Below are 26654 nucleotides of genomic sequence, written 5' to 3' on the forward strand. Positions count from 1 at the left end.
AGTTATTTCTACACCCAAGTTTTTGACAGCATTATTCACAACCAAAAGGTGGAAGCAATCCAAGTGTCCACTGATGGATGAATGGATAAAATGTGGTCTATACATACAGTGGATTATTCAGCCTTAAAAAGGAAGGAAATTCTGACACCTGCTACAACATGGATAAATCTTGAAGACATTATGCCAAGTGAAATAAGCCAGTCACAAAAGGATGACTACTGTATGATTCCACTTATTTGAGGTACCGAGAATAGTCAAACTCATGGAAACAGAAAATAGAGTGGTGGTTGCCAGAGGCTTCGGGGAGGGGAAAATGGGGAATTAGCGTTCAATGGGTTTCAGCTGGGGAAGATGAGAAAGTTCTGAAGATGGATGATGATGGTTGCACAACAGTGTGAGTGTACTTAATGCCTCTGAACTATACACGTAAAAAATGGTAAATTTTATGTCGTGTAATTTCACTGCAATTTTTTAAAAAAGCTTTTTAAAGAAAAGGATTTTGAGTGAATACAGGCTCAGTGAGTAAGAGTATAGCAACCAATTAGTGATATTTGTCTAGGGTGCAGGAGGAGTTTGGGCAAACATACCAGGTGCTATTCTCGTATCCCTGGCAACCTCTGAGATTCTAAAACAATAGTTCTAAACCAGAGATGTGCATCAGAATCACCTAAAGCTCTGAATCAATAAATCTGGGCTGGGGTCTGTCCTTGGGTACTTAGAGAAACTTCTCAGTTGATTCTGATACACGTGCAGGTTAGGAACCACTGTTTGAGGGATGTGAGAGATGGTTTATGAACTCCCCTTCTTTGGTGATTATTGGTTTTCCTACCTCCTGCAGAATCTACTATGAAAAGAACAGCAATTCAACTCTCAGAGTATTGCATGTGGCCATGGGGAGGAGGGACTTGTCTTAGTCCATTCTGGCTGCTGTAGCAAAAATACCATAGACTGGGTGGCTTATAAACAACAAACATTTATTTCTCACAGTTCTGGAGTCTGGGAATTGCAAGATCAGGGCACTGGCACATTTGGTGTCTGGTAAGGGGCTCTCTTTTTCACTGTGTCCTCACATGGCGGGAAAGGCACCAGGGATCTCTATGGGGCCTCTGTCATAAGGGCACTTATCCCTAATCACCTCCCAAAGGCCCCACCCCCAAACATCATCACATAGGAGATTAGTTTTCACCATATGAATTAGGAGGGGGTGGGGGGAGCAGACACAAGCAGTCTATAGCAGGACTCTTTGAAGAAGCAGCAAGGATGACAGACAAGTTTGGGTAGTGGTTTCAATAGACACCCTATGTGAATATATATTCATTTACTCATCCACTCATTCAGTGAAATGCATTTGAGATTTCTCGCTGCACTAAGGCATGGTATTAGTTATCTAAAAATAGAGGGCTTCCCTGGTGGTGCAGTGGTTAAGAATCTGCCTGCCAATGCAGGGGACACGGGTTCGAGCCCTGGTCCCGGAAGATCCCACATGCCGCGGGGCAACTAAGCCCGTGCGCCACAACTACTGAGCCTGCGCTCTAGAGCCCGCGAGCCACAACTACTGAAGCCTGTGCACCTAGAGCCCGTGCTCTGCAACAAGAGAAGCTACCGCAATGAGAAGCCCTCACGCTGCAACAAAGAGCAGCCCCCACTTGCAACTAGAGAAAGCCCATGCGCAGCAACGAAGACCCCATGCAGCCAAAAATAATAAATAAATAAATTTTTTTTAAACAAATAAAGAATAGAGACAAAATCCTTGTTTTCTGAAATTTTTGGCCATTTACTAGGGAATGTCTCCATTTAACTGAATTGGATGTAGAGTTCAGTGATTAGGACTATCTTCTCCAGTCTCTCTACTCAGCTTCAAAGCAATCACTTTCATCTTGGCTTTGTTTTGGTTTTCATCCTTGATGATAATTATAGATTTTGAATTCAGCAGCAGAAACCCAGGGAAGTAGCAGACACTAACTCAAAACAGAAAATTCTGCAACATTTATGTTTTCTGTCCATACAGATGCAGAGTGACGGTCTGGATTGGTGATGAGGGTGAAGAAGTATTTATTTTTGTGTGAGGGGGAGGAGGGTACATTGAAATGTTAAGCCTTTGGAGTACATGTAATTGACTGTAGAAAATTTTGTTTTATATTCTCGGAGTATAATTGTAAATCTGACCCATAAAATGTGAAACACTTTGTCTTCTTCTACTCTAACATCAGCCATGGTGCCATCAACAGTGTCTCCAGCCCTGATATTCTCTTCACTTAGAGGCTCTTACGTAGTGAGCTCCTCTGGGCGCCACATGTTGTGAGACTAAGCCTTTTCATACTTCATCCCACTATAACTGGACAAAGCTTTTACAAACCTTTATAGAAGAAGAAAGCAAAGATTGGAGTGACTAATAAGTAGCTAACATGATAAAGCACTCATTTGGGCTAAGTTCTATCCACAGATTATCCCATTGAAGCCTCACAACATCTTTCTGAGGTATGTATTCTTATTTTTCCACTCTACAGTGAAAAAAATGAAAGTAGAAAGGCAAGATAGCTTGACTAAGGCCACCAGTTAATAAAGGGGATCAGGATTTGCACTGTTGATCCCACAGTTCAGGCTAATCCACCCCCGCCCCCCGTCAGCCTCACGTTAGAACTGTTGGTATTTATGTGCATTTTTGAACAACACATGAATAACTCAGGTCGGAAAGAACTAGTATTGTGACAGTTGCTCATCTTTCTACACTACATTACAAATCAGAGTGCTTTCGCGTCTCCCTTGATTAAACCAAGCTCTGTGCTCTCAGCTGCAGCCTCCTCCCAGGTCTCTCTGCTTCCACTTTTACTCTAATCCATCCTCCACATGAGAGCCAGAGCCATCTTTTTAACATGTCTGTCAGATCATGTCACTCTTGCTCAAAACTATCCAGTAGCTTCCATCCCCACTTAAAATCGAAACCCCTGCCACCCTCTCCCAATTTCCTCGCCCTCCTCTTCCTGGTACTTATCTCACTGGCGACGTTGGTCTTTCTCTTCCCAGGACTTGCCAACCTTGGTTCTCACTTAAGCCCTTTGAACCTGCTGGTCTCTGCCTGAAATACCCTTCTCACCTCTCATCAGAAGACTGGCCCACTCTCACATCAACTTAGATGTCCCCTCCTCCAAGAGCCCCTCCACGTCACCCAATCTTATGTGGCACCCCAACTCTCACCCTGCCCCATTATTCTATCATAGCACACTCGTATTCTCTCATAGCAGTTACCACCGTCTGTAATATGCTATTGATTTGTTTAAGGTCTTTCTCCCCCTCCAAAGAGCATGAGCTCCCTGAGGGCAGGGGCAGCGAGCGACTTGTTTACCCTGTTTCTCAGTGGGGGTGGGGAGGTGCGGGAGTAGATCCCAGAATTGCTGCTGAAGGAGTGGGTGGCCTGCAGCCTGTGTTCCCATCAGGCCCCTCAGAGCTGGCCACACACTTCACAGCAGGGCCTTCAGAAACGTTTGCGGAGTGAACGACCTTGCAATCAGGATGTGCTAACATCTTCCCAGGTTTGCGTAATGATTCATTACCTCCTGATTGTTCTGAAACAGTGGTTTTCTAAAGTTTGCTCACCAGTTTGATACATAGAATGGTGATGGCTTGAATGATTTCTTAAACGTCTGTCCTTTACAAATGAGTTACTAAGCTAATTCAGTGATTAAAAACCATGGTTTTGTGACATCTCAGGGCAGTGGTTTTCAAAGTTGGAACCTTGGACCAAGGTGATGCATGAGCATCACCCAAGAACTTGTTAGAAGCACACATTCTCAGGCCCTGCCCCAGACACTCGGAGAATGGGACCCAGAAATCTAACAAGCCTTCCAGGTGATTCTGATGCACAATAAAGTTTGAGAAGCGCAACCCTTCATGTTGCACATTTTAAAAATATTTTAACTTTTTTTAATTAAAAAAAAACCTCACTACTTCTAGGAGGAGTGGGCAGAAAATCAAACAATGCCAGATGGTTACTGCAGAAGGCTGATAATACCTTTAAGACACCAGCCCATCAGAAACTCAACAAAACCAGTAAGGTATTTTAAATGAAGTAAAAGATAAGAGGTATCTTACCCATAGAAATTATCTTCTTTTACATAAGCTTTTATATCTGGTATCATGGTAATTCTTTTTCATCACAGAAGGCATCATGGTGTCATTCTAAATCATTGATATCTTTAAATGTGAATCTGAGTAAACTAGAATCCTTGACTTCATGGAACTTATAGAATAATGTGATATTAGATGGGTAAATATGCCCCAAAATGTGTCATTATAAAGTGTGTTACATGCTATAAAGGAAAAATAAGGAGGTTTACTTATGTGCAGGGAATATACCTAACTTAGGCTTGGGCAGGTCGAGAACCTTCTCTGAGTTAGTGACATTGAAGTAGAGACAAAGGATGTTGGAGGAATTAACTGGCAAGAATGGGGGAAGGGAGAGGGTGTCACAGAGACACCAGAAGGTTCCAAAGCCCAACCAAGGAGAGAGCTTCAGTCAGGGTCCCCAAGGAAAGGGGTGAGTGTAGAGGATAGTGGAGGGCTGGGACTGGATCCCACAGGGCCCTCCTTGGGACATGGCATTCAAGAGTCTGGCTTATAGCCTATGTGCAATGGGAAACAATTGACTGGTTTTAGACAGGAGGGATTTGATCTATTTTTTTATTTTATTTAGCTTTATTGAGGTATAATTGACAAATAATGATTTATTTTGTTTGTTTATACCCATTTATATTTATCAGGCATGAAATTTTTGAAAACATGAATTAAAAAAAATCCTCCAAACAGTTCCCAGTGTCTGCAGCTGCATGGAAGCAGAACTAGGTGCAACACTGACTGACCAGCAGAAGGAAACTAAGCTAGACTTTTCTCATTGTGGTGATTGATAGATTTATGCTGCTGAACTATTTCTAACTTCGTGCCTTGTTCACGAGGGTCAGGAATATGCTCTGTAGCCAGGAACAAAGCCAAGCACAGAGAGCAAACCTGTGACTTTGATCACAAAGGGCATCATGTTATTACCTAACTGGGTTTACATGTGGCGGAGCCATGTGATGGTGCAGTTTTCTCATTGAACCACATAAATCGCCCAACAAATGAGGATTCAAGTGTAAAGGTTTCCAAAGTGGATACCATGACTTCCACAGTACTTACGACTCGAGAGAGAGTGGTTTCTCATCACTTCTCGGGTCAAATCCACACTGCTCAGCTCAGGCCTGGGCCTCGCCAACTGCCAGCAGCTTGGCACGCTCATGACCATGGTGTGTCACCCAAGGCAGCTGCCACTCACCACGGACACTGCCACTGAAGGCGCACCACCACTTGGGGCTTTCCTTTTCCTGTTTGGCACCCACATCATTTTTGCCAGTCTACTTCTATCACGCCCTTCTAACCTCAACTCAGAAAATAAAGAGGAAAAGTTTATTTTTTTTGAAAAAGGTAACAGTCTTTGAAAAAGAGTAGAAACAGTCAAAAGGCAAAGGCCAATGTTTAACAATATTCCTAGTCCTGAGAGAGTTTAAATACCTCATAGTATAATTGTAGGTGGATTATTTTTGGTTACCGATTCTGAACATACTTGTTGAGCATCAGTTATGCGTGAAACACTGTCTCGGGGGGAGATGAGGAGTGTGATCTAATCCCTGGCCGAGAGCAACTTCCAGTCCGAGGAGGAGATAGGAGACACCCAGGAAGTAAGCAGTTAGAACACGGTGTGAGGAAGTTTCCAGTGAAGGCTCGTCGAGGGAGGGATCCCAGGTACTGAGTCCTGAAGAGTGGCAGGGAGCAGATAGCCCGGCGGAGGCTCACTAGGCAGAGAGAGCAGCTTGTACAGGCTTGGAGGCAAGTCAAAAGTCCTTAGGTCTTTATAAGAGAGCTGTACTTCCAGGATAAATCAAGTCTTGACTTTCTCTGCTCCAGGCTGACCAGTTCTTACTCCTCTCCTCAAGACATTCTGTCCCAGTGTAGGTCTTGGTGTCCAGAAGAGGCACAGGAAGGAGATCTGTGTTTTGTGTCCAGGTTGGAAGAAAAAGATTCAGGTTTTCAAATTGAGATATCTATCGAAGTGACAGGACATAATATTTACCACCTAGGACAGATGGTGACCATAGTTTTAATAGCACTTTAAAGGCCCAGTGTGCTTCAGGAAGAAAGTCCTTCACACCCTCTGAAAAAAGTAATGGATGTGGAAACTTACAAGACTTCTAATAAAACTTTAGAAGTAGGCAATAGAAGGGATATTGGCCTGTTGAGTCCCTTCCAAATCCTCCAAATTTGTGACTCCCGAGCATTCTGATGAAACTAGTGATGGGCTTACAATTCCATTTATGGATTTTGTAATGTATTTTGTTTTGACTCTTACTATGTGTCAGATGGACTTTTTTCCCCCCCCCGATGGGACTTCTGTGACTAGTCACTCTAATTCTGCATCAGTGCCAGTTGTTTTTCCATCACTCTAGAATATCAGTAACACTAGCAAATCTCCAAGCAGGTGATGCTGTATCACACCTAACACTTAGACTTGGCCAAAATCAAGTCCATGAGATGAACTGCAGACAAGTAAAAGCCGTTATGTACTTAACAGCACCAAAATTTTCCATTACAAATAATGTTTTTACTTTCTCTTACTTAAAAAAAAAAAAAAAAAGTGCCTTGAGGGGGCTTTGAATTTCTAAGCCTTCGAGATCAAAGATTTCTTCAGCTGCCTGAATTATAGAAATGTTGAAAAACAAAAACAAATCCTTTTCCTGCTATAAAATCCTTGCCATATTTTTGTCTTTATGTAATTCAAAACAGCTGAACTAAAAAATGAGGTTGAGTTCTAAAAACTCATCAGAAATGGAGTAGCCAATAATTTTGCAAGTGTCATTCTAATTAATCTGACCCAAGAATAAATCTTACTAAATTCTTATCTGATATTCCAGAAAATTGCTAAATAGCACTTAGAATTAAACAACTTGTGGCTAAGGATACCAAAATGTTTAAATTGTTTATTAAAGTGATTCAAGACTGAATTATAATAATGTGGGCATGGCGGTGGTAGCAGCCAGTGTAATTTTCCTGTGATTCCACACACACCCTTTGCTACGTATGTGTCCTTTTAGCAGCATGATTGGCAAAATAGTGAGCTGTTTATTTCAAAAGCCTTTGCAGAACACATAGACCTTTTTATAAAGCAATAGTTTATATGTAGTTATCAGTTTGCTGATGTTTTTAGTATACAGCCTGACCCTCAGGATAAACTGCTTTTAGTAGGGGGGTGACGTTAGCTCATTGATCATCTGGGATAACAGACACCCTGACAGTTTGCTATACCTGTGCACTAGTGGTCTCAGAATTTCAGCACTTCCAAAATGAACCAATTTTTGCTTTATCACTAGAGAGATCTCATTATGCTCATACTAATGAAAAAGCTTGATGGCAAATATGGTAAAAAGTACATGTCCTTATGCATGGAGGCGTAGCAATGGCTTATGTGCTTTCTGACATTTGAAACTTAAGGCACTTTATATGTATGAGGACATTTGTTTCCAATTTCCTCCTGTGTTACCTTTAAAAAAATTTTTAATAAGTTTTTTCCTAAGTATTGTATTATAAAGAAATACACTCTAGAAAAAAAATTAGAAGACAAAAAAGTAAAGAAAATATAAACATAAGTTTTAAAAATCCCACCATTTGCATTTGTTTATACGTCAATCTACATTTTGTTGATTTTGCTTTATGAGAATGTATTTACATAATTGAGATCGTGCTGCAAACAGAATTTCTACTTTTTTCTTTAAAACACGTTACTCTTAAGTTTTGTAGCATCAGTCTTAATGAATGCATACTACTCCATTATAACCATTTTGGGACATTCAAGTTGCTTCCAGTATTTTTCAATCATAAACAATTCTGCAATTCACATCTTTATACATAAAACTTTTCCAATATTGCTGTATTAGACAAAGACTTTAGGTTGTAAGTCACAAGAAATCAATTCACCCTGGCTTAAGCAAAAGAGGAACTGTATTAGCTTGGGTAATTAAAAAGCTCGGGGTAGAGATTGGCTTCAGGCATGGCTGGACTTAGGGGCTCAGCAGTGTCTTCAGGATTCCATCTTCCATCTCCTGGACCAGCTTCCCTTTGTGCTGATTTCACTCTCACGCCTGCTGCTTTACCTCTTCCCATAAGAAACAGCAGCTCTGTCCTAGCATTTCCAGCAGAACTCCCACAGTTGAAGCTCACTGATATGACTGGGGTCAAACATGTAACTCTGAGCCTGTCACTGGGGCCAGGACAACGGAATGTTCCGATTGGCCTATAGGACCCCCTGCTCCCTTTCCCACCTCTCCCATCTGACTCCTCCACCACCCTCACTCTGCACACCTGGACCCTTTGCTGTTTCTTGAACCCACCAGTCTGCCCTTCATCCAGGGCCACTGCTCTTGTCCCCTCTGCCTTGCTCACTCTTCCCCCAATGTCCCCATGGCTTGCTGCCCTCTCACTTCCTTCAGGCTCTACTCAGGGACTGCCCTGATCACCTCTTCACTCTCTAGTCTCTCTCCCTGTTTCTCTTTGTAGACTTATGACTACCTCATGCTCTGTTATATATTCACGTGGTATATGTGTGAATTGTTTGTCTCCTTCCATGGGAACCACGAGGGCTGGCAGTTTCGTTTGCAGCTCTCTCCAGCATCTAATATTTATCAAGTGAGTTAATGAATGAGTTTGCCAGGCCAGGTATGTACCCATCTGTAGGGTCAGCCCACCCTAAGGATAAGAAATGACTGAAAGGATGGTGTGATTCCTCAAAGAAAACAGGTGGCCATCTCCGGACCAAGGGGGACTGGTTGCCAGACTGTCCATAACATTGTCACGCTTTCAAGTTCAGATCACTGTCTACGGCAAAGTCCCAGGAGCGGGATTCCAAAGGATGCGAATGTTCTGAGTTTCCTGGTAAGTACTTTAACCCCCTATAAAAGTCCTCCTCATAGTAGACAAAATAGTCTTAAATGCAGATCACATCATGGCCCCCCCAACTTAAACCCGATAGCTCCCCACTGTACTGGGAATAAAAGAAGAGCTCTGCCCTGGCACCCCAGGCCCCAAATGCTCCATTATCAGCCTTACTCTCTGACCTCTCAAGCTGCAGCACACTGGCTTTCTCTTCTGCCCTGGAATCCACGCATTCCACCTCAGGACCCTCGTGTTATCTCTCCCCTCTCTGCCTGGAAGGCCTGGATCACAGATCTGGCCTGACAGCCGCCGCTTCTCTCTCCTCAGAGTTCAGCTCAGATGTCCCCGCATGAGACCACCCAAACAGCACCCCTTTCCCTCACCTGGGCCTTTCCAGCAAACCTGGTGTGGTTTCTTTACAGTGTCAACACCCTTTTATTTGTTACCTCATTTATTCTGTCTTCATCACTAGAATGTAAGTTCCATGATGCCTTTTTCTCGCTGTCCACTGTTGTATTCCCCAAACTCAAAACTGGTACCTGGCATAGCAAAGGCCTTTAATAAAGTTTTTTTGGAAAAAAATAACAAAATGCTCTTCAGAAGGATTGTAGCAATTAACACCCCTATCAGCAGTAAGAATGCTCATTTCATCTCATCTCTCATTGAAGCGGTTTTCTTAGAATACAGCTCAAGAGATGTAATTTTGGGGAGAAGCAATGGGGCCGTTTCACAACTACCACTCCCATTTGAACAGAGATCAGGCACACTCTGGTATGTTACAACAAGGCCCCACCAATAAGATTTTACTTTCCCATCTAGTTTAAGTACAGCCCGAATCTTCATCCCCACTATGTAAGTGAAGAAAGACTCCTTTTTGTTGCAACTGGACTCAAGGGAACTTTCTAAACATGTTACACTGAGTAAAAATTAGTGAATAATCAGCTCAAGTATTTGGGATATGGTTGGGCGTCATTTCTGTGCATTCCCATCCCAAATGATCCAGTTGTGCTAATATTTTGACTTACAGAACCCTCGCTAATCTTTCATTATTAACATTAAAATGCATATATTTTGTACATTACTTTTTGTTTTAAAGCACTTCAGGTTAAAAAAAAGTCTTGCAAAAATAATTGATCTACATAAAAAGTATTTAATATAGAGAATACCAGAGCACCTTTCATCAGGTAAAAGTCCCTGTGACATATATCAGATAATACTAATCAAATCTCCCTTTACCTGAAAAGAATTTCTGTTTGAATACAAAGTAATAAACTTCTTGTTCCCATCTTTTTTCAGACAAATCTTCAGCATCATTCAATTTGGGGGGGGTCACAATTAATCCAGCAAAGAAATGATTGTGTTCTTCAAAAGAAAATAGCCAATACAAAGTTTTCTAGTTTAAAAACAGCACCATTGGAGGAAAGGGATGTGTCTTTTAAATGCAAAGTCCCTAAACAAGTGATTTACCAAAATTCATGCTAACTAAACTTTGAGTGGTTGCTTTCTATAACCTTCCTGTGATCCGGGGTAGAAAATAGAATAAAGTTAAAAAACAAAGCAAAAGAGTAACTTTTAAGAATCAACACACAGACACACACACACACCACCCTGGCAGAGCGTGTTCTTCTTTGTTTTCTGCCAATTGTATCACCAGTCAGCGACCTCTACCACAAAGGGTGTTTTCACATCTATCTTGCCACTGTTGATGATGGAGCAGTCGGTGAGTGGACGGTCACGCCCATCGGTTGCCTGCAGTTCTATGGAGTGGACCACTGTCTGGTGAGAGAAAAGTAGACCCATGGATCACTTCTGACCAGCAACTGTGCTGATCAAGAGGTAAAATCAATGTGAAGTCTGAAAGCCCTAGAGGGAAATAAGTTGTTTTTGCTTTTTCTATAATTACAAAAACCATGCAAGATAACTATGGAAAATTTAGTCAGGAAATTTATATATAACAGAATAAAATTTACCCACGAGCTTGCTAATCAGAGAGCATATTTGTGTATTTCCTCTCTTCTTTTTATTAGCATTTTATATTCTAAAAAAATTAGATATTTTTGCAAACATCTAGCTCTAATGAAAAGTATTTCTATTCACTTCTTACAACCCAGCTTAACAGTTAACATGGAGTTTGAGACAATTTCAGCTCCACTCTATAAGAGGTCTAGGCATAAGAAAATGAGCCAGAAAGCAGATTTAGTAGTGGAGCTAGTTCTGGGTTTGCCCATTTTAAAGCTGACCCCAGCCAGTAATCTACAGGTTGAGTCTGGTACTAATGTAACCCCAACGCTGCAGTGGTGTAAAAGGCCCCTTTCTCTACTCCAGAAGGCTTCGCAAGCTCACGGACTAACTTATGTCACATAGTGGGCAAGGACTAGGCAAGTGGACTTCTGATGAGTTTCCCAAACAGGGTTGAAACAAAAATAGCAACAAAGTCTCTGAGCGCTTTGGACATGGTGTCAGCTAATCCAGTCTCTGGCTGACTTAGGTTAATTTAAGATAATAGACCAGCACTCTTCTAATAATATCAATAATATATATTTCTAAATTGATTGTGTGTGTGGGTTCATATGTGCACATGTGTACCTAAAGCAGCAGCTACACATCCGAATTACCTGTGGCACTTTAAATACTGCTTATTTAATGGTTAAAATGGAAATTTCTATGTTGTGTATATTTTACAATTTTTTTTTTTTTAAATTTTATTTATTTATTTATTTATGGCTGTGTTGGGTCTTTGTTTCTGTGCGAGGGCTTTCTCTAGTTGCGGCAAGCGGGGGCCACTCTTCATCGCGGTGCGCGGGCCTCCCACTATCGCGGCCTCTCTTGTCGCGGAGCACAGGCTCCAGACGCGCAGGCTCAGTAATTGTGGCTCACGGGCCCAGTTGCTCCGCGGCATGTGGGATCTTCCCAGACCAGGGCTCGAACCCGTGTCCCCTGCATTGGCAGGCAGATTCTCAACCACTGCGCCACCAGGGAAGCCCTACAATAATTTTTTAACACGCTTATTCGCGGGCCCACCTCTGGAGGTTCTGATTCTGTAAGCCTGGGGTGAGGTCCAGTGTTAATAAAGCTACCCAGACAATCTCTGGAGGGTCAGGGGATGGAAGTCAGGAGATCCTGAAAATTCCTTGAAACTATATGAAACACCACACTTTTTTTTTTCTTATGGAGAGAAAGTTTATGGTTTTCACTAGTTTCTCAAAGTAGTTTATGACTCATAAAATGTTAAAGACTGTTTGTCTAAGACCAGGCAGCAGATCTCCCAGGATGCATACCAGTGGTGGAAGGAGGTTGGTACACCAGGGCACCAAGACATAAGATCCAGAAGACTAGAAGAGAAACCATGACCAGAAGAAGAAAGCCCCAAATGCATACTCTTCATTTTTCTTACAGCCTAGCATTATGTTGTATTCAAAAATACTCATTGAACAAATGTTTGAATCAGTTTACATTTAAACTACTTAGAAACTGGTTAGACCCAATGGTTGAAGCTCCAAACTGGTTTAACACATGCATGTCTACGTTTAGCGCATTTAAAAAGCAAAGTTCAATAAGAGACTTGAGGAGTGCTAGGATTCGTTACCATTTAAGAATAGATTCTTTTGAGGACATTGAGGCTTATGAAAATATAGGCACGTCCTTCACTGTGATGGGACCTAAAGTGATATATTAAGTGATAGGTATCTACCCCGTTTGCCTTTCATCCCTCTTGCTAATGAGAATTATTTGACAGCTCTGGTTGAACACCTCCTTGCCTTGTAACGGAGGTTCTGAGTCAGCCGGCTCAGTTCCTGGCCTTTTGTCGAGTAGAATCAGAATAACAGGTAGAAGTTGTGGAAGAACTGCAACGAGCATGATTGGTTTGTTTACACTTGAATGAGTTCACATGAAAACAAACAATGAAATGTGGAAGAGGGAAGGGAACCGAGGATTGTCCAGGGTTGTGTCGGGCAGACCTTATAGTTGCCAGTTGAAGAGCTGGAAGAGCATCTTTGGGCAGTTGCTAAGGAGGAGAAATGCTGGGAATGGAAAAGAATGAGGATTTTAAGAAGTCTTTCTATGGATTATGAATTGGACCCCTTTGATATTCTTTAAGACACAGCAGCATAAACTTGAACTCTCTTTAGGAATTTTGGTTGTTATACCGTGTGTCATTGAAGGTGACTGTGTCTGTACTAAACCACATGGGGCTCAGGGGTTTTAAAAATATTTTATTTTGAATTGTGGTAAGAAACACATAACATAAAATTTGCCATCTCATCCATTTCTAAGTGTACAGTTCATTAGTTTAAGCATATTCACACTATTGTGCAACTAAACTCCAGAACTTTTTCATCTTATAAAACTGAAGATCTACAGAGATACCCACTGAAACTAGCTCCCCATTTCCTCATCCCCCCAGCCCCTGGCAACCACCATTCTGCTTTATGTTCCCGTGTATTTGACTACTTTAGATACCTCATTTGAATGGAATCATACAGCCTTTTTGTGACTGGCTTATTTTCTTTAACATTCCAAAGGTTTATTCATGTTGTAGCATGTGACAGGATCTCCTTCCTTTGTAAGGCTGAATAATATTTCATTGTATGTACATATGGGATTTTATTTGAGTTTCCACTTATTTCAAGTGTGAGATGAATTAAGTACTCAACTTCTCCCTGTCAAGACCCCAGCTTCTGCCCCAATGCTCCTAACAATTAAAAATACCACACCATATATAATTTATTCACCTTTGAAGAGGCCAGTCAGCATATAATTATGGCTCTCTAACAAGCACATTTGGAGATTAAATCACTACGAGTACTCTCATTATAAATCTTTGAATGAGAAAAAATAATACATCAAGTTACCATTCCATCAATGACTTTTCCAAATACCACATGTTTGCCATCCAACCAGGTGGGCTTGGTCAAGGTGATAAAGAACTGAGAGCCATTGGTGTCAGGCCCAGCATTGGCCATGCTGACCCACCCAATGCCGTAATGCTTCAGTTTGAAGTTCTCATCTGGAAATGTCTCACCATAAATGCTTATACCTGAGTGAGACAAAACAAAAAGGGGAGAGACAACAGATGTTCTATGAAAGTAAATTCTTCAAAGGGGAATATAAGGTTTGAGTAGATTGGTTAATAGAACCCTGTAGGAGGTGGGGATGGGGAAAAGATGGTCAAATATAAGGAGATATAAAGCAGAGGATAAAATTAACTCCTTAATGGGGACTTCCCTAGAGGTCCAGTGGTTAAGATCCCATGCTTCCACTGCAGGGGGCGCGGGTTAGATCCCTGGCTGGGGAACTAGGATCCTGCATGCCGCGCAGCGCGGCCAAAAAAATTAAAAAAAAAAAATTAACTCCTTAAGGAAACAGGGCATCAGAGACCAAAACAAATAAACAAAAGCCTTAAGTATAACACAAGATGGGAGGATGCCCTCTGGCCTCAAACCAAGACCCAAACCCTGAACAAGCAAGTCAGTGATTTCACTCCGAAATGAGAAGGAACTGAAGGTCAGGATGACATTGTGAAGCCCAATGGAAAGGTGGATAAGCCAACCTAGTGGCTCCACCTCTGTCCTGAGGTTCAGGTCACTTGTCCTGGATCACTCCTACCTCTGCAGCCAACCAGAGTACAAAACGCACTTAATCTACACCCTTAGTTAATTCTCACAACAATCCTATAGAATAGGTTTTCTCTTTCCCATTTTGAATGGGAAACAGAGGTTAGCAAACTTGAAAACAGCAGAGTAGAACTTGAACTTCTGGCTCTAACTCTGGTTCTCTAAGCACGAAGAGCCTCAGCACTGAGAACAACAGCGTAAGCCTGGAAGTCATCAGGCTTGATGACTTCAGGGCTCATCAGGATACAGAGGGTCACAGCAACTGGCAGCACCCAGGGAGCCAACCTTGAACGGAAGAACCAAAGGCAGGCATGGGGGCTGGAGATCAAGCACAGCAGCAGGGAGAGCAGAACACGTTTTTCCTATAAAACAACAGTACAGACCATGGAAAGTATCTGCTCCATCCTCCAACACCCTGAGTGCCTGTCACACCCACCTCCTCCACTGCAGGGCTCCTTATCCATTGGTGGCCAACCTTAAAGTCCTGGCTCAGTTAGCTCTTGTGTTATCTCCTTCTTACTATGCAGTACTTGTGAAGGACCAGGCAAAAATTCTACTTCCTTAAGCCTTGGGTCTCACATAGGTGTTTTTCTTCATTTATATACAACCAAAACTTCTTCATAGCTAATGTAGTTAACTTTTAAAACACGACATCTAGAAAGTGTTGCAGTAGAGGAATTAGTAAGGACATTTTGTGAATCCTAATTATCTTCCTTCTTAAGGTGTTTACATCTTGCAATATACGGCTTTTGAATGAATAACTAGATATTTTAAAAACTTCACTCCTTTGTAATTGTCTTATATTTATCTGAGTAATTAATACAATATTTAATAATTTAAGGAAACCTGACTGTTTTTTTTTTTCTTTGTAGACTAGATCAAATATAATTCATCTTACCAAGAAAAAAAAAATCCTGGCTCAGTTAGAAGGACCAGAAGTGGATACCAAAGGCAAGCCATTTATAGCTGGTTGGTAAGTGACATATGAGGTGGCCTGGCAGGAAAGTTTTGCCTATAGAGAGGTCTAGGCTAAATTTAAATGATCCAAAAGGTCCTATCTACAAAACTCATGGGAGCCCATACACACACACAGAGCAGGGAAAGCAGAGAGAGAGAGGGGCACAGGAAAGAGGACACAGTAGAGCTCCATCACCATTCTTTGCTGGGCCCCAGGCAGGGCGGTGGAGTGCCAGTCCTGAGGGGACCCGTACTGGAGCTGCAGGCTTTTCCACCGAGACCCAGCTCTGCAGCAGCTGGGCTTGCTACCCTCAGCATCCTCACCAACCCCAGGAAACCAAGTAACCTGAACATGTTCCTGTGCTCCATTCTACATCCCCATACCCGGCAGCATTTCTGCAGGGACTCAAAGTAATCCTCCTGAAGTGTCTGGCAAATCCAAACATTGAATGGCACCCATTTTGTTATTTAAAAAATTGCAATAAACATAAAATTAACAATAGTGCTTGAAAATGGCTTGTTTCTTTAAAAAGTTAGCAATTTAATATCCACCAAAACCAGTATTTGCTGAATTAAAAATCTTAAACCTGAAGTAAATTTAAATTCTGTGTGGTTATATACTGTGTGTGTGTGCTCAGGAACTCACTACATTTCTGAGGAAAAATAGTCCAGGGAGCTGGGTAGCTGGAATCCTCAATGAGAAACAATAAGCTCAGAGATACTTGAAACTCTATAAATCGAATTATTTGTATTTTACAGAATTCTAATTTTGTTGATAAAAATTAATGTATACTGTAATTTTGACAATTTGTCTATTACTTAACTTTTTTATTATTGAAAAAGCTGACAATAAAAATGAAAGAATTTTGAAAGAAGGAGGTAAATTCACCTATAATCCTGCCACCTAAGTACCAGCCTCGTCATTCTGGCATGATGTCCCCAGACCCCCTCCACCAACATGCACGTCTGCAGCTGGCTGCCACCCCAGGGTACACAGTTTTTCAGTCTACCTTTCCTTGCTATGACAGACATCTTTCTGTATTACTACATACCAGAAGTCTAGGATCTTAAGCACTGCAAAACAGCCTACTAAATGAATATATCTCCACTAAGGAAAGATAATGAACACCAAAGCAATACTGTTAAAAATTAGGAGGCCTCACTCATTCACACCTACCAAGATTTTGTTAGATAAGGCCCCCTACCCCAACTCAATCCTTCTTGAAAAATTAGTCTGGTTGTCTTTATGACTTTGTTCCTTAAATCTGGGAATTCAATATGCTGGGTAAATACATCATCTTAACCTTAGGTTTCACCTGGGTAAGCAGGAAAGGAAAAATATTAGAGACAACTTTACCGCCAGTGCCATCTCCACTGGTGAAGTCTCCTCCTTGAATCATGAAATCTTTGATGACGCGATGAAATTTGCTTCCTCTATATCCATATCCTTTCTAAAGAGATTATGTCAATTGAATACACAAGTAGATATAACCCATACTGTAATATAAACCCCAGTGTTTATCTGGAAATGACAAAATGAGAAAATTACACGAAATACCTACAGAACTAGATGAGGTGCCTGCAATAATTTACTGATAGAAATTTATCATTAGCTGACTGAAAAGTAAATACATAAACTATAGAGGTAAAGTATTAACATGCACAAGTAAAAAGAGAGAAGTCTGCATTTTCACTTGATGACTGTTTCCTGTCAGTTTCTAGAACCCTGAGGAAACTGAGGGCTTGAAGAATAGCGATTTTCTAGGAAAATAAAGTAAAATATTGCTAAATGTCTCAAGTTCATCTCATCTACTAATTTAATACTTATTTTCCCAGAATACATCTTTACGTTTGGCTTAAAAGAAGGAAGATCTACTTCTGTGCAGTTAAAGGGAATAAAACTGAGACATACCTCTCCTGTTGCCAGAGCGACAAAATTTTCCACAGTCTTGGGCACAACTTTTCCAAAGAGGCCAATCACAATTCTGCCAACATCTTTATCTCCAATCCTCACATCAAAGAAGACCTGCGTGTGGTTGAAAGGCAGAGCAGAAGGTTATAATGTGAAAAAGCCACAATACAAGGTAAGGGAGCATGATAATCTGAGAACTGATCCACATGCAAGGGCCCTGCCCACCAGTATTTTATAAAGGAGCATGAAGGAGCTATTTTATGAAGGAGCATGATATAAATTAAAGGAGCTCTGAAACCATCTTGTGGGTGCATTTCACTCACAAATATTCATTCACCAAACAGTTACAGAGCACCACCTCTAGGCCAGGCACTGTACTAGGAACTGGGTTTAAAGTTGGACTCAATACTGTCAGAGTCAGCCAGTAATGTCTTCAAGAATTCCTCTCCCCTCCACAACCCAGACCAGCACTGCTCTGGCCTCCTGTTTCCTAGCTCTGTGGACACAGGTTAGAGTGGAGACTGTTGGTCTTCTGAGAGGTAATGCTCTCCAGTCTTGGCAGGAGGAAAAAAAATGGTGAGGAGAGAAACAGTCTAACCATCCAGATTTATTTTTTTGTAACTTCGAGCAGTGCTAAATTCCCAATGAGTGCTGAGTAGACATCTGCTGTCAAGGGGACCGTGAAAGATTATCACAACACACAACACTCCTCCAGAAGGCCTGCCACTCACGTGCAGACACACTAAGGCACCAGGGCCACAGCTGCACCCAAAGTACAACAAACATTACACTCAGGTCCTGACAGAACCATTTACCCTGTAAACTCAGACACCAAATTCAGTCATCATGTCCCCAAAGTTGCACATATACAACAGTTTAGAACAGAAAAGAGCAAGCACACATCTGGAAGTGAGTCACTTTTTTTTGCAGATAAACTTTTAAAAGCTCTCTTGGACTGTTTTTTTACTGTTTCATCTGAAGTGAAATTACAAACGTCTTGCTTCACAAATCACTGTGTTGAGATGATTTTGAGATAGAATGCTTGAAAAGGCCATGGAGTCAAAGGGCATTCTATTAGTGAATTTAGATTATACGAACCAATTTACTGTTTGAATGGGTAAAAAAGACATTCAAGAGATGGCTTTAAAAAATATAAGAAGGGTTGTCAAAGAGAAAAGATGTGGTACAGTTTAGAAAAATCACGAAGTAAAGACTGTCAAGCTCTAGTTCAAGACAAGAGCTTCTGTCAATACATCAGGACGTCTGTCACAGGATGATGTGGTATTTTGCAATTTTACATGGCCAAAGCAGCAAAGACTGTATTATTATTTATATGGTAAAACTTCATAGAATGCACAAAAGACGGTGCCCTTGAGATTGGGCAGTGCAGTGGAGTAGGACAATTCAGGAAGCTGCATTAACACCCACAGGAGCCCAGCGTGCAGAGCTGGGGTCAAAGAGAAGCAGGTTCTCCAAAGGGATTTCTGAACCAAGGAGTAAATTCAATAACAGGCAATAATGAAGCAGCACCGGGACAAGAATTGGGTATGTAATCATAAAGAAGCACCGTATAAGACACTAGAAAAGTCTATCAGACTTTTAAAATAAAGAAGAGGAAATAAAGCCTGTGAACATTTCAACAGCAAAGAGAATCAAATGTGGGAGGGCAGCATAAGAAGATGAAGAAAAAGTGTCTGTCACCCAGCGTAACTCTTCAGTAAAAATCTTATTTTCTTACACGCAGCCTAGCACACATATTAATGTGATTTTTTTTCCAAACCACAACATCCTTCAACTTCATGCGTGATGGCAAGAAAATATAGCAGAGTTTCCCTAACTCTAATGGAAATGATGAAATCAAATCTTATTGTCAACAAGTACTTGTCAAAGATCCATGCAGAAGGCAGCGTGAGGGTACAAGCTACTGGAGGGAGCCCCTGTCCTAAGGGAGCTTATGTAAACAGGCCAAGTAAACGAACAACCATAGCACAAGGCCCCAGGTTACAAATGCCCCAAGAACACTGTACACCCACTGTTGTGGAGGAATGTTAAGGCTGAAGGAAGGCATCCTGGCGAAGGTGTGATGGGAGGCAGGCCTGGAAGGAGGGGAGCAGCCTCCAGGGACAGGGATGGGCAGTTCTTTCTGGGACCAAAGTACTGAGGCAGGAAAAATGATCCATGTGCAGAGAAGCAACACAGCCCTTCTGACCGCAACCGGCTGGCAAGGGAGACTCTCACCAGTTCCAGAGGCAAAGGAAGGATGCCAGCTAAGAGATCCAGCTTTTGTTAGGCAACACTAGGAGCATGAAAGACAAAATTTCAATTTGAGGCTGTGTTCACTTGGACTGCGATTTATGATGAATATGGCTCTGTCTAGGCAGGGAACCCTTAAGGGGTAGAAACGGTGTTTTTAGATTCCCAGCGTCAGCTCACGCAGGTACTCAAAAAATGCTAAATAGTTCAATGCCAGTTGATACGAAATGAGGACCAGGGCGCACACACACCTAGACAGAGGGTGAAGGTGGGCCCAGGGTGGCTGCCAGGCAAACCCTCTCACCCTGAGATCATCTGTGACTTTGCTGCGTGTCCTTGGGAACAGGCCCCGTGCTAGACAAGGGGTGGGGCTGCAAAGTCCCTACCCTCCTGGAGCTTACCCTCCCACAGAAGAGAAAGCACACAGATACTCGCTATAATATAATGGGAAGTCAGGTTTTACAAGAAGATATGTACAGATAAAATGTCACGGTTAGAGGTGATGATTATCTGTGGAGATCAGGGCAGGCTTCCTGGAAAAGGTGGCACTTGAATTCCATGTTGCACTTCAGGAGCTGGCCCCTCAGTCACTCCGTTTTTCCCTTGAGGCTGCCCTTGAAAGTCATTTGAAAATTACGGGGGGACTTCCCTGGTGGTGCAGTGGTTAAGAATCTGCCTGCCAATGCAGGGGACACGGGTTCGAGCCCTGGTCCGGGAAGATGCCACATGCCGTGGAGCAACTAAGTCCATGTACCACTGAGCCTGTGCTCTAGAGCCCGCGAGCCACAACTACTGAAGCCCACATGCCTAGAGTCTGTGCTCCACAACAAGAGAAGCCACTGCAATGAGAAGCCCGCACACTGTAACAAAGAGTAGACCCTGCTCGCTGCAACTAGAGAAAGCCCGCACACAGAAATGAAGACCCAACGCAGCCAAAAATAAATAAGTAAATAAATTTATTTTTAAAAAAATTACAGGGCACTGGAGGTGGGGAGAGACAGGGGAAGAGGCAAGAGGCACTCACATAGCCTGCCCCAAACCCTTGTAGGGTTAATCCTGCTTCCATTTCCAAAGTAACTGGGGAAGACACCAAGTACACGAGCTGTGAGGTCCAGGAAACTGTTCTCAAACCAGCTCCACCACTAACTGGCCATGGGACCTTGGGCAACTCTGAGCTCCTGTTCCTCATTGTACCCAGATGATGATTCCTCTCAGGGCTGCACTGCCACAGGAGGATTAATAAGATAACACAAATAACACTAACAATTGACCTCTTAAATCAGGAACTTCAATCAGGGCTAAGCATTTTACATGCTTTAGCACATCTAATATGCAAAACCCTGCAGGTAGGTATTATTTCCCTTTCCACTTACAGAGGAAATAGAAATGGAATAGAGGAGGAGCCTCAGACATTAGGTAACTTGCTGTTACCCCAGCTGAAGCCCCTTGGCCACTCCAAGAGCTGCAGAAAGTGCCAGCAAGTTGTGACATGAGTGCAGCTGGAAAGATGGCAGCATTATTTTCTACAGTCTCAGGGCCTGACCCTGCACAGAGCCCATGGCATCTGCTGGAAAGTGCGGGGCTGCAAACACTAACTCGGTGGATTTTGAGACCAGTGAGCTGGAGCCCCAACCTGAGGCTCCATGGCTGGGCAGGAGGCTGAGGTGGCAGCTGGCAGCAGGATTCGTGGACAAGGTGAGTGCCATTAAAGGGCTCTGGGGGGAATAGCACTTCACACCTCTCATTTACAGATTCCTGTTTTTAAACAAAATCAGAGGAAAAGGTAAAGACTGCTGGGGAAAACAATACACTAGAGTGATGGCCAATTAATCTACTTTTCCACACTCAGAGAAATCATTTTTTAACGTTTCCACTTTCCAATAGATTAGTTGTTTTAAAATGTCCGCTGAAAAAGTAATTCAACAGAGTTGAAACTGTGGAAGGACATGCCTACACAGTTTTTAGAACGTAATGACAAATGGGCTGGGAAAAAAGGAGATACATTGAGTGACTCTTCCAAAAGTAGAGTGCGTGAAAACTCCCTCAGTGACAGCACCCTGGACTTGGGGCGAAGATGTCCCAACTATTCCCCTCTTGCAGCCACCAGCTTCCTTCCCTCTCCTCGAGGTTCCCAACTGCAGCTCCACACTCCCAGAGACTGTGATTACTGATTACTTGCTCTGGGGTGGTCTCTGCACTGGTAGGTCTAAAAGCTTCCCAGGTAAGCCTGTTCCCAGATACTATAGGTGACGTTCTCACACTAACAAATTATTCGTTGCATATCTGAAATTCACATCTCACTGGGCATCCTGTATTTCATCTGACAGTCCTACCCCCTTTCTCCCACCCTTATCTAAACAGTCAGCAAGTCCTGTTAGTTACACTTCAAAAGTCGATTTCTAGTCCCTCCCTGGCTCCCCATTTCCACCATTACCCCCGCTAATCCAAGCCACCACCATCCAGATTCTGACCTGGAGCCCTGAAGACCTCCCAAGTTCACTCTCCACTGAACAACCACAGTAATTGTTTAAAAGCATATATGAGATCATGTCAATTCCATGCTTACAACCCTTCAGCAGCTATAACTGCACTTAGAATAAGACTTCAAATTATGAGAATAATTGCCTTAAAACCCATACTCCGAACTGTGGCCCGGAAGGCACTACCTGATCTTGCTGCTGCTCACCCCCTAACCTCATCTCAGGCCACTCCCCCTCTCATCCCTGGGCTGAAGCCACACCGTCCCTTCTCCATCCTCTGAACATACAATGGCTTTTCTGTCTGGAGGCCTTGCATATGCAGTTCCCTTTGCCTCCTAAGTCTTTGCCAGGCTGTTTTTTTTTTTTACCCTTCAGGTATTTTTAAATGTCACCCAATCTATTTCCGGGTGTATTTCCTTCATCATTTCATCACTTTATGAATTTTATGTTTAAGGCTTATCCCATGAGACCCAAATAGTATCTGCAGATTGGAAGAACCCCCCCACTTCCCCCCTTCAGCTATGTGGCCTTGTATAAGCCGTTTCCCAAAGCTAGATAAGCCCCAAAGATCAAGGGGCTGGGAGGAGAATCAGTGATCAAAGCCAGCAAGGTCAGTTTATCACCACACATACCCCGTAGCACGGCCTTTCTGTTCACTCTTAGGCTACATCAGATGTTGGGCTGAACCTCCCCCGCCCCTTGTCCTCCCCCCTCCTCGGTGGGTTGTGTGGTAGAGGATTTAAGCATCCAACAGTATCATTTCTACTAGCAGACACCGGACCGATTGTTAGGGCCACCTGCAGCTGCCCCTCCTTCCAGATTCCAAGACACTCCTGCCAGTGGGTTTTCTAGAAGTGGTCATCAAGGGCCCCAAATCATCCCCTCCCTCCTTCCCTCCCTCTATCTCTCCCTGTACCCTCCCATTATCCTCTAACCTTGGCTAAATATGGTGGGGAAAGACCTGAAGCTGTAAAGACCCAGTCTATGGCAGATGTACCCCCACCCCACCCCCCAATCGTGATCAAAAGGCTGGCCTCAGTTATACAGGAGCCGCCTGTGCCGTGCTAGCACCGTCCCCACCAGCCGCCAGAGTCTGAAAAGCGCACCTCTCCCTCCCCGGGGAGGACGGTCGTTCCTAAGAACAGGAAAAGGAGGCTAGCCCTTGATTTCAGCAAGGCCACGTAACGCCTGACCCGACCCCACCGCGACAGGGGCTGGACCTGGGATCTGCCAGGTCAGGTGACACCCGCGGCAGGCGGCCCAGCTGCAACCGCTCCGCTCGCAACGCGTCTCCTCCGCCCGTCCCCGTCCCTCCCGCGTTCTTCCTGCTTCTATTCCCTAGTCCCCGCCAAGGCGAAGGAAGTACTCAGCGGTCTCCTTCCTGAAGAAAGGGCCCGCCGGTTCCGGAAGCTTCTCCCAACTCCCAGGCAAAGTTCAGACAGCCGGCGGCGGGGGCGGACTCGGCCCAGCGCCCCCAAAGTCTCCCGGGAGAGCGCGGCCCCCCCGCGCGCGGGCAGCCTCCTGCCACCTAGCCCCCCGGCCGCCTCCCGTCCTCTGCGCCCGGGAAGCCCCCTCCTCGCTGCCCCTGACCCTGAGGTTCCAGTCCCCAAAGCTCTCCCATCCCCTCGGCCAGCACGAGGGGAAGCTGCTGCCCGCCGCCCGGTCACCTTGGCCGTCACCGAGGGGCCTCGCTTGCGGACGCCTGACGCTCCCGCAGAAGGTACAAGAGCGCTGAGCCCCACGCAAAGCACGAGAGGTACCAGCAGCCGGGGACCCGGGCCCATCGTGAGCGGTGGCAGCGGGGGCAGCGCCTCGGGCGCAACCGCAGGTTCCGGGACCGCGGGTGGGACTCTCGGCCGGCTGCGCCTGCGCGCTCCCGGTTCGGGGCGGGGGGGGGGGCGAGGGTGATGGGGATGGGGCAGTCGGGGCAGGCCCGGAACCTAGGGCGCCTCCTCCCAAGTTCAGCCCAGCGACCCGAGCTAGGGACTCGGAGAGGCGCGCCACGGAGGGCGCAGCCGAATCCAACCACGCAGAGGCTGCTCTGGGCGCCGGCATCCGGAGCGAGCCAGCGCTGCTCGGGTGCGGCGGGCTCGGCCCGGACCCGGGAGCTGAGAGGTGCGCGCTGGGGTATCGCCAGGAACTTACAGTGTAGACGCGTATTAAACCTGATGGAAAGCCGAGGACTCTCCGGGCTCCGGGTCCTCCTGGCAGCTTGCGCGCCGCAGGGCTGGGGACTCTGCGGACGGGTCCCGGTCTGTGACCGCAGCTGCCCTTGGAGCAGCCTCCGTCGCGCCTGCCAAGTTCCAATGTTCCATCAGAGGCTTTAGCTAAGTTTTGGACGCCTCTCAGAACTCTGGGACCCCGGATGTTTAGACTCGATTACGCATGATGAATGGCCTCTCATTGAGATGATTCAAGTTGGGGATATAATTTTTACAAACTTAAGAATTATGTTTAGGAAAGTTATTTAATGACATGGGGAAATGCTCATATTTTTAAATGGAAAACTCAGTTTGCAAAATCACATAGAAATTCGGATGTCAACTGTGAAAATAAATCTATAAAGGCATTTTAAAAATGGAAAGAAATGTACCAAAACATTTACAGTAGCTATGGTGATGGAATAATAGATTTTTGTTTTCTTTGTAATTTTCTGATTTCCCAGATGTTCTACATTGAGCATGTAAGTATTTTATAATCAGGACAATGTTGTTTTAAAACTCAATGCTTTTTGCATTAGAACTTCAAAGAACTTTTTTATTTTAGTGTAATAGCTCCAAAATTAACTGCAAATTAATAATAGTATTCTCTTGGTTTTCTTAGGGGCTAGTGCCATGACTTTCGAGACAAGATTTTACTTGGGTAAGCAGATAGGATTCCTATATATAACTAAGTGTAGATCTCAAATTACCCTGGAACCTTCCAGTGTATACAAAGAGTAACCACCACTTTTGAGGGTTGGGCAGAACACTTCTGAACTATTTTGATGTTTCAGCCCAGTGAAGGATCTAATGGCTTTCCTTATCACCTCCACTCCACATAAAGAGGGAGTCCCCCTTTCGTAGCAAGCTAAGGATATCAGAGGGCTTATGCCTGTATTTATTCCTTTTGATTCAGATCTAGTACAATGTCTGGTGTATAGTGATTCCTCAATAAATATTTGTTCAGTGAGTGAATGTGTCTACTTTTTAAAAATTTTATTGGGAAGATTAATACAAATAAAGAAAAGTGCACAAAATGTAAATGTACAAATCAACGAATTATCACAAAGCAAATGCAGCTAGAACCCCACCCATCTAAAGAAATGAAATATTCACCAGCTCTCTAGAAACTCCTCTTGTACCCACTCCCAACTACTAACACTTTCTTCTCCCTAAATTAACCACAATCCTGACTTCTTCCAATATGGTTTAGTTTTGTTTTAACTTTGTGTGAATGGAATCTTATGTATTCTTTTGCTCAAATTTGTTTGTGAAATTCATCCACGTTTTTGGGTGTAGCTATTTTGGTTCATAGCACAAGCTAGGGGTCGAATTTTTTTTTCCATATGAATTCCACTTGTCTCAGCATAATTTATTGAAAAGTGTCTTCTTTACTTACTGCTCTGTAATGCTACTTCTGTCATGGAACAAGTGTCTCTACATGCATGCGTCTGTTTGTGGGCCCTCTTTTCTGTCCCATTGGTATATTTGTCTATCTTTGTGCCAATACCACATTGTCTTAATGAAAATAGCCTTATAGTAAGTCTTCATATTTAGTAGTACAAGTCTCAGCACTTTGTTCAACAGATTTTTGGCTATTCTTGACCCTTTCTGTGTTCATATAAACTTGAGAATCAGCTTGTCAGTTTCCATAAACTGGGATTTTGATTGGAATTGCATGGCGTGTATACATCATTTTGGAAAGACTTGGCATATTTGTAATATTGAGTCTTCCAGTTTATGAATGTGTCATATTCCTCCATTTATTTAGATCTTCTTTAATTTCTCTCAGTAAGATTTCATAAGGTCTTACACATATTATGTTAGATTGATTTCAAGGTGTTTGGTTTTTGTTTTTTGCTATTATAAATTATATCTTTTTAAACACATATTTTCCTGTTTTTTGGTATTACATCATAGTAAAATAAATTTTGTTTATTAATCTTGAATAGACCAGTTTGTTAAACTTATTAATTCTAATATTTTATCTGTGAATTATTTAGGATTTTCTACAGAGACAACTATATTATTCATGAATAATGACAGTTTTACTTCTTCCTTTCTAATCTTTATACCTTTTATTTCTTTTTCTTGCCTTATTGCACGGCCAGGACCTTCAGTACAAAAAGAAGTGACAATAGGGTGAGTCCTTGTTTTCTGGATTAAATTTTGCCCCCAAAAGGGTACGTTGAAGTCCTAAACCCCAGTATCTATGAATGTGACCCTATTTCCAAATAGGGTTTTTTGCAGATGTAATCAAGTTAAGATGAGATAGTACTGGAGT

The 26654-nt window shown here is 43.2% G+C and overlaps 1 protein-coding gene across 2 annotated transcripts; it reads right to left on the minus strand.

The window, feature by feature from the left end:
• Positions 1-10082: 10082 nt before the first annotated feature.
• On the minus strand, positions 10083-24041 carry PPIC (peptidylprolyl isomerase C). Of its 2 annotated transcripts, none has more exons than XM_068535770.1 (5): positions 23837-24041; positions 17437-17550; positions 16882-16975; positions 13806-13990; positions 10083-10728 (listed from the first exon to the last, which is right to left on the minus strand). In XM_068535770.1, exons 1-5 carry the CDS (start codon positions 23951-23953, stop codon positions 10600-10602), a joined length of 639 nt encoding a protein of 212 aa, XP_068391871.1. In that variant the 5' UTR covers positions 23954-24041; the 3' UTR covers positions 10083-10599. The 2 variants fall into 2 exon arrangements, with proteins under 2 accessions (XP_068391871.1, XP_068391870.1); XM_068535769.1 differs by lacking the exon at positions 10083-10728 and adding an exon at positions 12807-12974.
• Positions 24042-26654: the final 2613 nt, after the last annotated feature.

This window comes from Eschrichtius robustus, chromosome 2, assembly GCF_028021215.1.
Source record: "Eschrichtius robustus isolate mEscRob2 chromosome 2, mEscRob2.pri, whole genome shotgun sequence".
Taxonomy (NCBI): Eukaryota; Metazoa; Chordata; class Mammalia; order Artiodactyla; family Eschrichtiidae; genus Eschrichtius; species Eschrichtius robustus.